Here is a 13,033-nt window from a genome sequence, read left to right as displayed (position 1 = left end):
ACAGTTCAGAAGCATCAATTCTTCAGTGCTAAGCTTTCTTTATAGTTCAACTCTCACATCCATACCTGACTACTGGAAAAACCAGAGCCTTGACTAGACAGACCTTTGTTGGTCCACTTAGGAAAATGTATATAGATTAGACAACTGTCTACCTAGCTCTGAAATATTTTTCGCTTCCTTGGGTGGACTCTGGGTTATGCCAAGGGATTGCCTTTGACCGTTGCACAGAGAACCAGTCAGCCGATATGGATGTGTGTCTGTAAAGATTTGTTCTAATGTTGCTCAGCTGCTGACCTGCAGCCTCCACAGTTCAGCTAGCTTCTCCTTGGCCCTGACCTGGTGCTGCACCGGCCCACCAGGTTTCCTTTGCTTTGCCGTTTCTAGTCAAGGATTGATCCATAGTCAGTCTCTCTTTTCACTAGGAGAAGTGGGGCTTGTCCCGCAGGGTGAGTTCTTTGCTAAGACCTTGCACTTCCTGCTTCTCTCTACCCTGATGAACAGGCTTGAGTTCTCCCTTGTGGAGACATGGCACCCCACCCTAGAGGTGACTGCTGCCTTAAAGGCTAGAGTTCTGACCTGCAGTGGGCTATTTCTGTCCTATATGTCTAAGTAGAGGGGCTCCCCTGGTGGCTCAGTCCGTAAAGAACCCACGGGCAGTGCAAGAGACTGCATGCAACATAATAGACCAGGGTTCAGTCCCTGGGTCAGGAAGATCCCCTCAAGGTGGAAATGGCAAGCCACTGCAGTGTTCTTCCTGGGGAATCCCATGGGCGGAGGAGCCTGGCGGGTACGGTGCGTGGGGCCGCAAGGGCCGGCCATGGGGAGCAGCCCTGCCGCCTGCCCCGGCGCGCGTCCGCGTGGGGGCCGTGCGGGCTCTCAGGCGCGCGGGCTCTGCCGCCATCGCGTGCTCCTCGTCTCTCCGCAGGCAGAGCTCCGGACACTGCTCCCCAGCGTTGTCGCGGCCCTGCCTGTGAAGGCCCTCCCTGCTGGCTTGCTCCCCTTGTGTTTACCTTTCTCATTCTGGAACACCTCCCCTCGCCCCTTCAGGCCTCTGTGAGCTCTCACGCAGCTTGCTGAAGCGACCTTCTCTGGGTAGATAGCACTCTGTTGATCTTTTTTCCCTCCTGTTGTTGAACTGGCCAATACCTGGGACTAGAATTATTCTTTCTCTTGGCTTCCCATTATAAAATCCACAACCACTCATAAGAGACTAAAGAAAGTATAAGTACCTGTAACCAGTTTTACCATCTTGATCACAGCTTTCTGTATGTCATTTCAGTTCAGTCACTCAATCTTGTGCGACTCTTTGCAAGCCCATGGACTGCAGCACACCAGGCCTCCCTGTCCATCATCAACTCCTGGAATTCACTTAAACTCATGTCTGTGGAGTCGGTGATGCCATCCAGCCATCTCATCCTCTGTCATCTCCTTCTCCTGCCTTCGATCTTTCCCAACCTCAGAGTCTTTTCAAATGAGTCAGCTCTTTGCATCAGGTGGCCGAAGTATTGGAGTTTCAGCTTCAGTATCAGTCCTTCCAATGAACATTCAGGTCTCATTTCCTTTAGAATGGACTGGTTGGCTCTCTTCGCAGTCCAAGGGACTCTCAAGGGTCTTGTCCAGCACCACAGTTCAAAAGCATCAACTCTTCGGTGCTCAGCTTTCTTTATAGTCCAATTCTCACATCCATACATGATTACTGGAAAAACTATAGCTTTGACTAGACAGACCTTTGTTGGCCAAGTAATGTCTCTGCTTTTGAATATGCTGTCTAGGTTGGTCATAACTTTGCTTCCAAGGAGTAAGCGTCTTTGTATTTCATCGCTGCAGTCACCATCTGCAGACCAGACCACCTGACCTGCCTCTTGAGAAACCTGTATGCAGGTCAGGAAGCCACAGTTAGAACTGGACATGGAACAACAGACTGGTTCCAAATAGGGAAAGGAGTACGTCAAGGCTGTATATTGTCAACCTGCTTATTTATTTCTATATGTATCTTTTATTAAAAAGGTGAGTAATCATGTCATACATACAGTTTTAAAACTGTGTTTTCATCACTTTATCTTCTGAAAATGGCTTCTCAATTTTTAAAATTGTATTTCTAAATTTTTACTGACTAAAAACTATTCATGACATTAGTTATATTGTTTGACTAGTCCTTCACTTTGGGACATATAGATGTTTTTTTCTTTTCTCCTTTCTGTCTTTCTGTTATTTACTGGTGAGAGACATTTCGTTTCTGGGTGTCCACATTTGTTTTGCTTTCCACGCGTTTGTTTTGTTACACCTTCATGAGGCCTTTTTGCAGCTGTGGGGCAGGCTGTTGCTCTGGCACAAACGCAGTGTGGCCTGGTTTGCTCATGTGGGGAACCATGTCTAACGCGTGTCTGTCTTTCTGGCATGTAGCGCTGCGCCTGCGCAGAGGGTGTTCACTCAAGCGTTCTTGTTGCGTGGAAGAAGTGTAGAGAGCTCTGTGACAAGCACTGAAGTACTGTGTCTTGGGACCCGGGATATCGGAGTGAACAAGACGAAGATTGGGACTGATGTGGGTTGCCGTTTCCTGCTCCTGGGCGCCCTCCCGACCCTGGGATTGAACCCTGGTCTGTTGCATTGCAGGCAGTCCCCTGCACTGCACGAGCTCTTGACTGACTGAACCACCAGAGAAAGCCCTTTACTTAGACATGTGTGACAGAAGTAGCAGCCTCCTACAGACCAGAGGCTGAGGGTTATTCTATAAAGGAAAGTTTGTGTGTAGAGGTGGCAAGCCTCTACGTGTGAGGATCAGTTAAAAGAAACAAAAGTACGCAGTGGAGTAGAAGCCGTCTAAATGACTTAAGTGCAGCTGCTGGGGCAGGTTCACGCCAGGCTTTTCACAATACAGCTCATTAAAGGAGTTGACCAGATTTTTCTGTTGATGGTAGTTCTTGTTTAGGATTGTTCACTAGTGTTACTGACTGAAATGGAATGGTTGTTTTCAAGTTCATACTTTTTGTTCTTTTAAGTAACTGGACTCATTTGTACCTCAATTTAAAATTTCATACCTGAATATAATATGGTATTGCACTTAGTGTTTTAGAGACCTGAAGGTCTTTTAGGACTGGGTTTGGGGTAATAGGAAATACAGGCCCCAGTCTTCTTGGTCTGTGTTTTGCACATTTTAAAATATGACTAAACAGAGGCTGCAGCCATGGAGCAGGTTTTCTGCTGTACACAGGCATCTCACCCTGCCAGCCGCGTGCCCTTCCAGTGACCCCACGTGTGCAAGAGAAGAGTGAAGGCTGAGCAGCTACCATCTTGGTCAGGCACATAGTTTCAAAAAAAATGCTGTCTGTCTCAGTAGAGCTGTCTTAGAGTTTCATATAGCTGTCTTTTTCTTTTTTATTATAGGGTCAGCTTTCAATGTTGCAAGAAAAAATAGACCATTTGGAACGTTTGCTAGCTGAGAATAATGAAATCATCTCAAATATTAGAGACTCAGTCATCAATTTGAGTGTATCTGTGGAGGATGGTACGAAAAACTCAAAAGGCAATTTCAGCCATGGTGCTGGCTCTCGTCTTCTGCCATTGGAACATTTGCCCCTCGCAGTTGGCCCTGGAGACTGTCTGTTTGCTTCACAGAGTGGAAGTCAGAGCTCAGATGTACAGGTAATGTATGCGTTCATTAAGAATCACTGGGCTTTGATTTGCTTTTGTCTTTTTAGATTTGATCTGGTACCTGTTTATAGTTGCTAAGTTCTTCGGATTATAGTTTCCATTTTTGTAAAATCATTTAATTGGTCACATGATCATCGATGTTCTTTTTAGTGATAAAATTATGTAATTCTATGTTTCTCCTAGTTTTTCTTTCTTTTATAATATGTGACTATGGCCTTTTCTGTGTGCTTCTTAGGTTTTATTTTCTATATTAGTTGAAAACCTTTAGAGGTTTAAATCTTGGCAAAGAGATTTTTTTCCCCCTTCCTTTAGAGAATACGAGAAAAGCCCTGCTCTTTCTGTGTATCTGCTATACATAAGAAGTTTCACACAGTGTGATGTCAGCTTCTCTTTACTGAATACGCCTCTGTGTGAGGGGAAGGGAAGAGCTCTAGAACTGTCCAGGATGAAGGTTGCTGTCCACCTGTGGTTAAGGAGCACGCCAAGTGTGGCGAGTCTGAGTTGAGATATGCACTGATATCCACACAAAGTGTTGAAGATTTAGTGTGGAAAGAAGAATGTAAAATATCTTGCTTATTTTATTTTGATTATATATTGGGATGGTAATATTTTGAATATATTGGGTTAAAATATATCATCAAAGTTAATTTCACCTATTTTCCTTTTTTTGGTTTAGTCAGAGCTGTATTTTAAAAATTAGTTGTGCAGTTATAAAAGGAAGTTGAAATATATTTCCCTAAACATGATCAGTTTTACCATTTTCATTTAGTAGGAGATATTCTCATTCTCTTTATGATCTATAAGGCTATTCATTTTTCTGATTGATTTCCTTTCTATAAAGGGTTTATTTATGAATTTTTAGCTTGATCCTGTTTTTATTTCTAGTATTTTTAGTTTGTTGCCCAGTAATATTTAAGGCTACTTTCAGGTAGTAACTGTTGGGTTTTAATTTTGAGATATTATATTTTGGATTTCAAATAACTTCTATCTTTCATTTATTTATTTGTTTATTTTTTCCTATCTAGGTAGTATGATTTTATTTTCTTTATACTTTGGCATTTATTTACAGAGACCTTCCTCTGCCCTGGATTCTTTTTTTTTTTTAATGAAATAAAGATGAATATTTTTAATGATAATTCACAAAGAAGACAGATGATGTAAATCATTAGACACCTTAACAATAAAGAAACGAAGATATATAAAGGAGAAATCAGAAGAAATATGAGGGAAAAGAAAAATATAGAATCATAATGAGATGTATTAACATTTCTCTGAGAATATCGAGTGCAGAAAAAATAAGAATAGGAGCATCTTGAATGATGTCATTAATAATTTAAATATAATTGATTTATATTTAATTCAGTTCAGTTGCTTAGTCGTGTCCAACTCTTTGCAACCCCATGGACTGCAGCACGCCAGGCCTCCATGTCTATCATCAACTCCCAGAGTTTACTCAAACTCATGTCCATCGAGTCGGTGATGCCATCCAGCCATCTCATCCTCTGTCGTCCCCTTCTCCTCCTGTCTTCAATCTTTCCCAGCATCAGGGTTTTTTCAAATGAGTCAGTTCTTTGCATGAGGTGGCCAAAGCATTGGAGTTTCAGCTTCAACATCAGTCCTTCCGATAAATACTCAGGACTCATCTCCTTTAGGATGGACTGGTTGGATCTCCTTGCAGTCCAAGGGACTCTCAAGAGTCTTCTCCAACACCACAGTTCAAAAGCATCAATTCGTCGGCACTCAGCTTTCTTTGTAGTCCAACTCTCACATCCATACATGACCACTGGAAAAACCATAGCCTTGACTAGATGGACCTTTGTTGGCAAAGTAATGTCTCTGCTTTTTAATATGCTATCTAGGTTGGTCATAACTTTCCTTCCAAGGAGTAAGCATCTTTTAATTTCATGGCTGCAATCACCATCTGCAGTGACTTAATTAATTTATATTAATCATGTCCTACACAAATATATTTAATATTTTGTACTTCATACATTGTTTTTAGATGTGCATAGGATATTTAGAAAAGCTGGCAAAAAGGTAGACATAACTAAATTCCAGAAAGTAGAATTCTTTTTGTTTGTGTGTGTAATTCAGTTATACACATATGTTATTTGTGAAATTATTTTCCATTATAGGTTATTAGAAGATACTGACTATAGTTCCCTGTGTTATACAGAAAACCTTTGTTGCTTATTGCATATCTATTTTTTAAAATTAGAAATCTAGAATTCTATTCATACTAAGTCAAACAAGTGGAATCAAAATGTCATAAACTTTTTAGTTAGGCAAAGATTCATAAGTTTTCTAAAATATATACATATTATTTATATATATGTATACAAAAGCTTTTTTAATATGCTTGATAAAGGCTTGAGAAAGAACATAAAAAAAAACCAAAATCGATGGAGAAATTGGAAAACATAAACTAAATGAAATGGAAACACTGAATATGAAATAGAAAAAGTGAAACAAGCTAGATAAAAGTAAAAGATTCTCATACAGTCTGGTTGTTTTTAAACATGACTGCTCATTAGAAACATATCTGGACCTCTGTCAAAAAAGCAATACCTGGGCATTTGTATTTTTTTAAAAATACCAAAATAATTCTGCTATGCATCTAGATTTCAAAAAGTGATTACAGGTTTTTCTATTAAATGGTAGTTTTGGTGATATAGAATTCTATCTATGATTTTCTGTTGACCAATCATGATACAATGATATTAAGTGAGTAAGAGTTACATCATCACAATAGTAAAAGATGTTTATTAGTTTTCACCATCAATAGCCAGACAAAAAATAAAATCTATACAAAAAATTGTATAGATTACAATTGTAAAGTATAATGGGAACTTGATTTATCTAACAATATAAAATAATTACATGCAGTTTAGGGGGTCAAGCAGAGTGATGTGGTAAGTGAAAATACATACATACACATGTTTTCATCTGCTAAGCCAGGCTGTGTCTTGGTTGGTGCATTTACTCCGTTTGCGTTTAAGGTAATTATTGATATGTAGACCAGAATTCGATCCCTGGATTGGACGATCCCCTGGAGGAGAGCATGGCAACCCACTCCAGTATTCTTGCCTGGAGAATCTCCTGGACAGAGGAGCTGGTGAGACACAGTCCATAGGGTCACAGAGTTGGACACAACGGAAGCAAGTTAGCATGCCCGCACACATGATCCTGTTACCTTTTTCTTAATTGTTTTGGGTTTATTTTCTGTAGGTAGGGCTTTTCCTTCTCTTGTTTTCTGCCTAGAGAAGTTCCTTTAGCATTTGTTGTAAAGTTGATTTGAGGATGCTGAATTCTCTTAACTTTGCTTGTCTAGAATGCTTTTGATTTCTCCATTAAATCTGAAGGAGAGTCTTGCTGGGTAGAGTATTCTTGATTGTAGGTTCTTCCCTTTCATCACTTTAAATATGTCATGCCATTCCCTTCTGGCTTGTAGAGTTTCTGTTGAGAAATCAGCTGATAACCTGATGGGGGTTCCCTCGTGTGTTATTTGTCATTTTCCCCTTGTGCTTTTAATATTTTATCTTTGTCTTTAATTTTTGTCAGTTTGATTACTATGTATCTTGTTGAGTTCTTCCTTGGGTTTATCCTGCCTGGGACTCTCTGTGCTTCCTGGACTTGGTTGATTCCCATATTAGGGAAGTTTTCAACTATTATCTCTTCAAATATTTTCTCAGGCCCTTTCTTTCTCTCTCCTCCTTCTGGGATCCCTATAATGTGAACTTTGGTGCATTAAATGTTGTCCAGAGGTCTCTTAGGCTGTCTTCATTTCCTTTCATTCTTTTTTCTGTATTCTGTTCTGCAGCAGTGATTTCCACCATTCTGTCCTCCAGGTCATTTACCTGTGCTTCTGTCCCAGTTATTCTTCTCTGTTTGTTCTTTAGTTCTTGTAGGTCTCTCAGTTCAGTTCAGTCGCTCAGTCGTATCCTACTCTTTGCGACCCCGTGGACTGCAGCACGCCAGGCCTCCCTGTCCATCACCAACTCCTGGACTCCACCCAAAACGTGTCCACTGTAGGTCTTTGGTATACACTGTTTGCATCTTCTCAATCTTTGCCTCCATTCTTTTTCCGAGATCCTGAATTATATTCACTATCATTATTCTGAATTCATTTTCTGGAAGGTTGCCTATTTCCACTTCATTTAGTTATTTTTCTGGGGTTTTTGTCTTGTCCCTTCATCTGGGACGTAACTTTCAGCTTTTTCATGGTGATTTTGTTTTAGTTGCTGTGGGATTCTGGTTCTTCTTGCTTCTTCTGTCTGCCCTGTGATGAAGGAGGCTAAGAGCCTTGTGTAAGCTTCCTGATGGGAGGGACTGGTGGTGGAAAAATCTGGGTCTTGCTCTGGTAGGCAGTGCCTTTCTCAGTAAAGCTTTAATCCAATTATCTGCTGGATTTGCACTCCCGCCCTGGTAGTATTTTGGCCTGAGGCCAGCCAGCCCTTGGGTCTACTGGCTCTGTGATTGGGTTATTGGGGACCTCCAAGAGAGTTTATGCCAAAGGGACCTTCCCAGACAGCTGCTGCCAGTCCCCGGTCCCTGTAGCGAGCCCTTGCTGACCCACGCCCCCACAGGAGCCCCCCAGCACTAGCAGGCAGCTCTTGTTCCCGTGGAGTCGCTGCTCCTTCCCTCTGAGTCTTGGTGTGTGCAGGGTTTTGCTTTTGTCCTCCAAGACTGAAATCTTTGTTTCCCCCAATCCTGTGGAAGTCTTGTAATCAAATCCTGCTGGCCTTCAAGGTCAGATACCCTGGGGATTCCCGTCCCTTTGTTGGGTCCCCAGTCTGGGAAGCGTGACGTGGGGTTCTGAACCTTCCCAAGAATGGGAAAACTTCTTGAGTGTTGTTGCTTTCCAGTATGTGGGTCACCCACCCCGATAACTTCCCTGGTGGCTCAAATGGTAAAGCATCTGCCTGCAATGCGGGAGACCCAGGTTCAATCCCCTAGAGAAGGAAATGGCAACCTACTCCAGTTATTCTTGCCTGGAGAATCCCATGGACAGAGGAGCCTGGTGAGACACAGTCCATAGGGTCATAGAGACTTGGCTACAACTGAGCGACTTCACTTTTCACCCCGATAGGTATGGGATTTGATTTTATCGTGATTGTGCCCCTGCTACATCTTGCTGCGTCTTCTTTATCTTTGGACATGGAGTATCTTTTTATGTTAGGTTCCAGTGTCCTCCTGTCGATGGTTGTTCAGCAGCTAGTTGTGATTTTGGTGCTTCGGCAGGAGAAGATTAGCGCATCTTCTGCTCCACCGTCTTGAACTGGAGGTTACCAATTTCATTGAATTAGAGAAATTTAAATTATGTATTTAGCTTGCATTTTATTGGTTTGCCAAAATGTTTGTTTGGGTGTTTTGTAATAGCTTAGAAAACACTCAAGCAAACTTTTTGGCCAATGCAATTTTTTCCTCCAGTAGCACTGCTCTTAGAGGGTAGTGGTGTTGAGAACTAAGGTAAGAAAGGACTCCTGCCTTTCTTAAACTTGGAGTGCGTCACTCATATTTATTCCGTTCTACAAATTGACAGAGAGCTATTTTAACGTTGTACCTTGGACGGGAAACTGGATCTTGGTGCAGGACCCTAAGGAGTGAATATTTTAAAGTTGGACAAAAGGAGTTGGCTCTGGCCTTGCTTTAGTGTGGAAGCTTTCACTGACTCTTGGGGACAGAGAGCATGATATGCTCTCGAGGCCGTGGCCCGCTTGTTAAGCCGGAAGCTGGGGACAGTGGGATTGGCTCTGTGCTCCAGCCTCATCAGCTAGTGTGTGGCCAGGTTCAGATAGGATCAAGATCCTGGGCTTTGAAGGGATATCTGTTTCTCTGAGGCTTGGCTGTGTTTAGGTTTTAATTAAGTACCTTTAAAGGGAAACAATAAAATCTTTTTTGGGTGGTCCTAAATCTGGGCCAGCTAGAAAGGAGTTGCAGAGCAGTCATGGAGCTCAGGCAGAGCGAGGCAGCAGGGTGCTGGGAGCTGCAGGGCCTGAGAAGGACCCGCAGGGCCAGTGGCGACTGTTCTGTCTCCTCTTCCTGCTGCTTCACAGACAGCCCTTCTTATCTTTGGGACATTTTATTTATATTGTAAGTTTCCAAGTAAAAGGTATGTTATTTTCTTAAAATATTTTGTGTTCACTTTCGTATAATTTGTTTGTTATCTTAAAAAACTGTGTTGTAACCCATTTATGTATTAATTAGGATGTAATTTCTCAAGTAGTTTAAATTTTACCAAAGGAGGGTTGTGTTCTTTGTCATACTTAGTATCACAGAGAGTATGAAAAATAAGTCTTTAGGTTTGTTTGACTTTGTTTTCTTGTAATATTTTTTTCTCTTTTTTCCCCCAAATGGATTATTATTTAGAAGAAATACTACTTTGGAACTTAGCAAACTTAGCAAACATTAATATTTTTTTCTTTTTTTCCCCAAATGGATTATTATTTAGAAGAAATACTACTTTGGAACTTAGCAAACATTTGAACACTTAAAAGCTAAATCTCAATTAAAAAAAAAATTATTTTAAACCTAGCTAACCCTGTTATAGTTTTATTTTTAGTATAAAAAAGGTAAACATACATAAGCTAAATTAAAGAATATCTATAGATCCATTTCCATTCAGATATAGAATTTAAAATATAGGAGATTGGTTATAAAATAAAGACAAATTATAAAATAATTTTCAGTACTTTGTTTGAAAATGCTAAAAATATTTGATCATAATGAAATTTTTTGTTAGCTCTTCAGTTCCCATCCTTTTCTATTAAATTGTATTGGAAGTAAAGTAGGGGAAGAGGAATTGAATGAAGTTATTTTATATTAGGAACAAAAGATGAACGGGGTTATTTATCAGGTTTATTATGTAGCACAATTTTAATCTTTATTTTAACTCTTTGAATGATGGTTAAATGTGTTCTGCCTTAACCTTTTTAGTTAAGGTCTACAGAAATAGTTTCATTTTTTTAAAATATATATACAAAGTACAGCAACAAGTAGTTTTGAGCAAATATTCCCAACATGAAGTTTAAATTAATAATGGTTATACATGATTAACTGGAGAAGGGAACAGCAACCCACTCCAGTATTCTTGCCTGGAGAATTCCATGGACAGAGGAGCCTGCCAAACTACAGTCCATGGGGTCATAAAGAGCTGGACACGACTTACTAACACGCTGCATACATGATTAAACTTAACTTTTTTGTCTTTCTATTTTAGATGTTGGATGTTTACAGTCTAATTCCTTTTGACAATCCCGATGGTGGAGTTTGGAAGCAAGGATTTGACATTACTTATAAACCTGATGAATGGGACACTAAGCCCCTTCAAGTCTTTGTGGTGCCTCATTCCCATAATGACCCAGGTAAAATCTGCACTTCAAAAATCTGGAAGTTATTAAGTCCTTGTAGGCCCAAAGTATTTTAATGAGAATTAGTTAAACCTACTTTTCAAATTTTGGGGATGTTATTCTCTGACTTTTAACATATTTTGTATGTTACAGTGTTCTCATTTTATCAATTTATGGGCCATTCAAGGATAATACTTGTGCAGTATCAAATAGGAATAAACACAAGAAGGTCTCAGCTTTGGGAGATGAAAAGTTACATGCGTATAAGGTAGTGATAGTTCATTTTAGTTACTTTGTAAATATTGTGTGAGAGAATTATTTCATGTCCATAAACTCTGCATTAGAAAATTCAGAATGCTCATGGTAAGGTTTGTATCTTTAAAATATAGAAACAGCATAAAGTGGTTAAGAGCCTTGGTTTCAAGCATGCATGAGTGTGAGTCCCAACCCCAACAGTGTTAGACAACTTTAGGCCAGAGGAAGTTTTTTCCCAGGTAGAGACAGGATCAAGTATTCACTTCATAGAGTGAAAGGTTCAAGGCACGTTGCACTGCCCAGGAATAACTGCTGTCATTGCCATTAATGCTGATATTCGTTCATGTGACACCTTTTGGTATTTATTGGGGCCAGAGATGTTTCCACCCAAGGTAGAGGAAAGTTGCTAAAATGATAATGGGAAATGTAACTCAATGTTAATCTTTATTAGTGTGAGGACACAGGTAATGAGTAAATGACCCATGAATTAAGTTGCAGGATTTTTTGGAATGTACTTCCAAAGACTTTTGAAGGACTGACTTACCTATGCTTCTGTTTGTTATTTTTCTCAATTTCATTGTTACTATCAGAGGCACCATATTCATTTACTACTTTGCATGTTTTTGCTCTCAACATTTGATTTTGTCATATTCTTTTCCACTAGTTTATATTTTTATGTGTTTCTTTCTCAGACAGTAGAGCTTGTTGCTTTACGTCTGGACGCATGCTTTGGTGAAGCCCTGCCTGTGTGTGTTTGCCCACGCATGCTGCTTTTAGATGTGAAAGATAGTCTCCAAGACAGAGCTTGGGTGCTGAAGCGTTCAAATCTCTAGTGTACTTCAGTATTTAGTATGAGAAGAAGGACTATATATATATGAAATCAATATTCTGAAAATTTGTGATGAGCAGTTACTACACATCAGCTTCTGATTTGGTTTCCTTGTCTTTGGTCTTAATGTCTTCATCTAGCTCTATTTGTCTCATTGACGTTTCCTCTTATGTGTTTTAAGTCATCACCTCAGCAGGTAAAGAATCTGCCTGCAATGCAGGAGACAAAGGTTCTGTCCCTCAGTTGGGAAGATCCCCTGGAGAAGGAAATGGCAACCCACTCCAGTATTCTTGCCTGAAAAACCCCATGGACAGAGGAGCCTGGCGGGCTACAGTCCACAGGGTCACAAAGAGTCGGACGCGACTGAGCAGCTAAGCGTGCAAGAAAGCCTGCACCGTGTAGGGGCTGCCGATTCGGGGCCAGCCTGAGTGAGGCATGCCTCCAGCTGTCCCTGGGCTTGTTTATTTGTGTATCTATGAAATGGAGGTCATGTAGGTGGAGCAGCATCGTAAGCGAGATTGAGTTATAAAGTAAATGTAGAGCGAGATTGAGTTATAAAGTAAATGTAGAAGGTGATGAAAATCATACCTAATCGAAATTTCTTTTGCTGTTTATTTACCCACGTGAGCACCAGATTAAATAGTACATTTGCATTTAGGAGATACATATGAAAGACATACTATCTTCATTTATATTTGGATTCACTCATTGAGGTGAGGTGCTCACACTTCACCTATGGGATCTGAGACCGTAGGACGGCAGATTTTTTTTCTTCCCCTATAAATCTCATTTACTCTGAAATATCCCTTCATTGAGTGAGATAGTGGCCAAGCTGGTTTTATTATTTATATTGTTCTCTCCTCTTCTTTTCCCTGCCAATCTTAGTTTAATTCTTATCACTTAATTGCGTTTGTGATGTGATTCCATTATGTTTCCATAATTCCAAATC

General features: G+C 40.3%; 1 protein-coding gene across 2 annotated transcripts in view; it reads left to right on the top strand.

Annotated features, from left to right (window-relative positions):
- MAN2A1 (mannosidase alpha class 2A member 1) overlaps positions 1–13,033 on the top strand; it is a 208,032-nt gene that overhangs the window by 36,691 nt on the left and 158,308 nt on the right. For both annotated transcript variants that reach the window (XM_044947248.2, XM_025292149.3), the window contains exons 2-3: positions 3,385–3,642; positions 10,871–11,015. In XM_044947248.2, the coding sequence (XP_044803183.2) occupies positions 3,385–3,642; positions 10,871–11,015 (403 nt within the window). The remainder of the gene's footprint in view (positions 1–3,384; positions 3,643–10,870; positions 11,016–13,033) is intronic.

The sequence above is a fragment of the Bubalus bubalis genome, chromosome 9 (assembly GCF_019923935.1).
Source record: "Bubalus bubalis isolate 160015118507 breed Murrah chromosome 9, NDDB_SH_1, whole genome shotgun sequence".
NCBI lineage: Eukaryota > Metazoa > Chordata > Mammalia > Artiodactyla > Bovidae > Bubalus > Bubalus bubalis.
The sequence above is the reverse complement of the archived record's forward strand: the minus strand, read 5'-3'. Positions and strand labels throughout refer to the sequence as shown.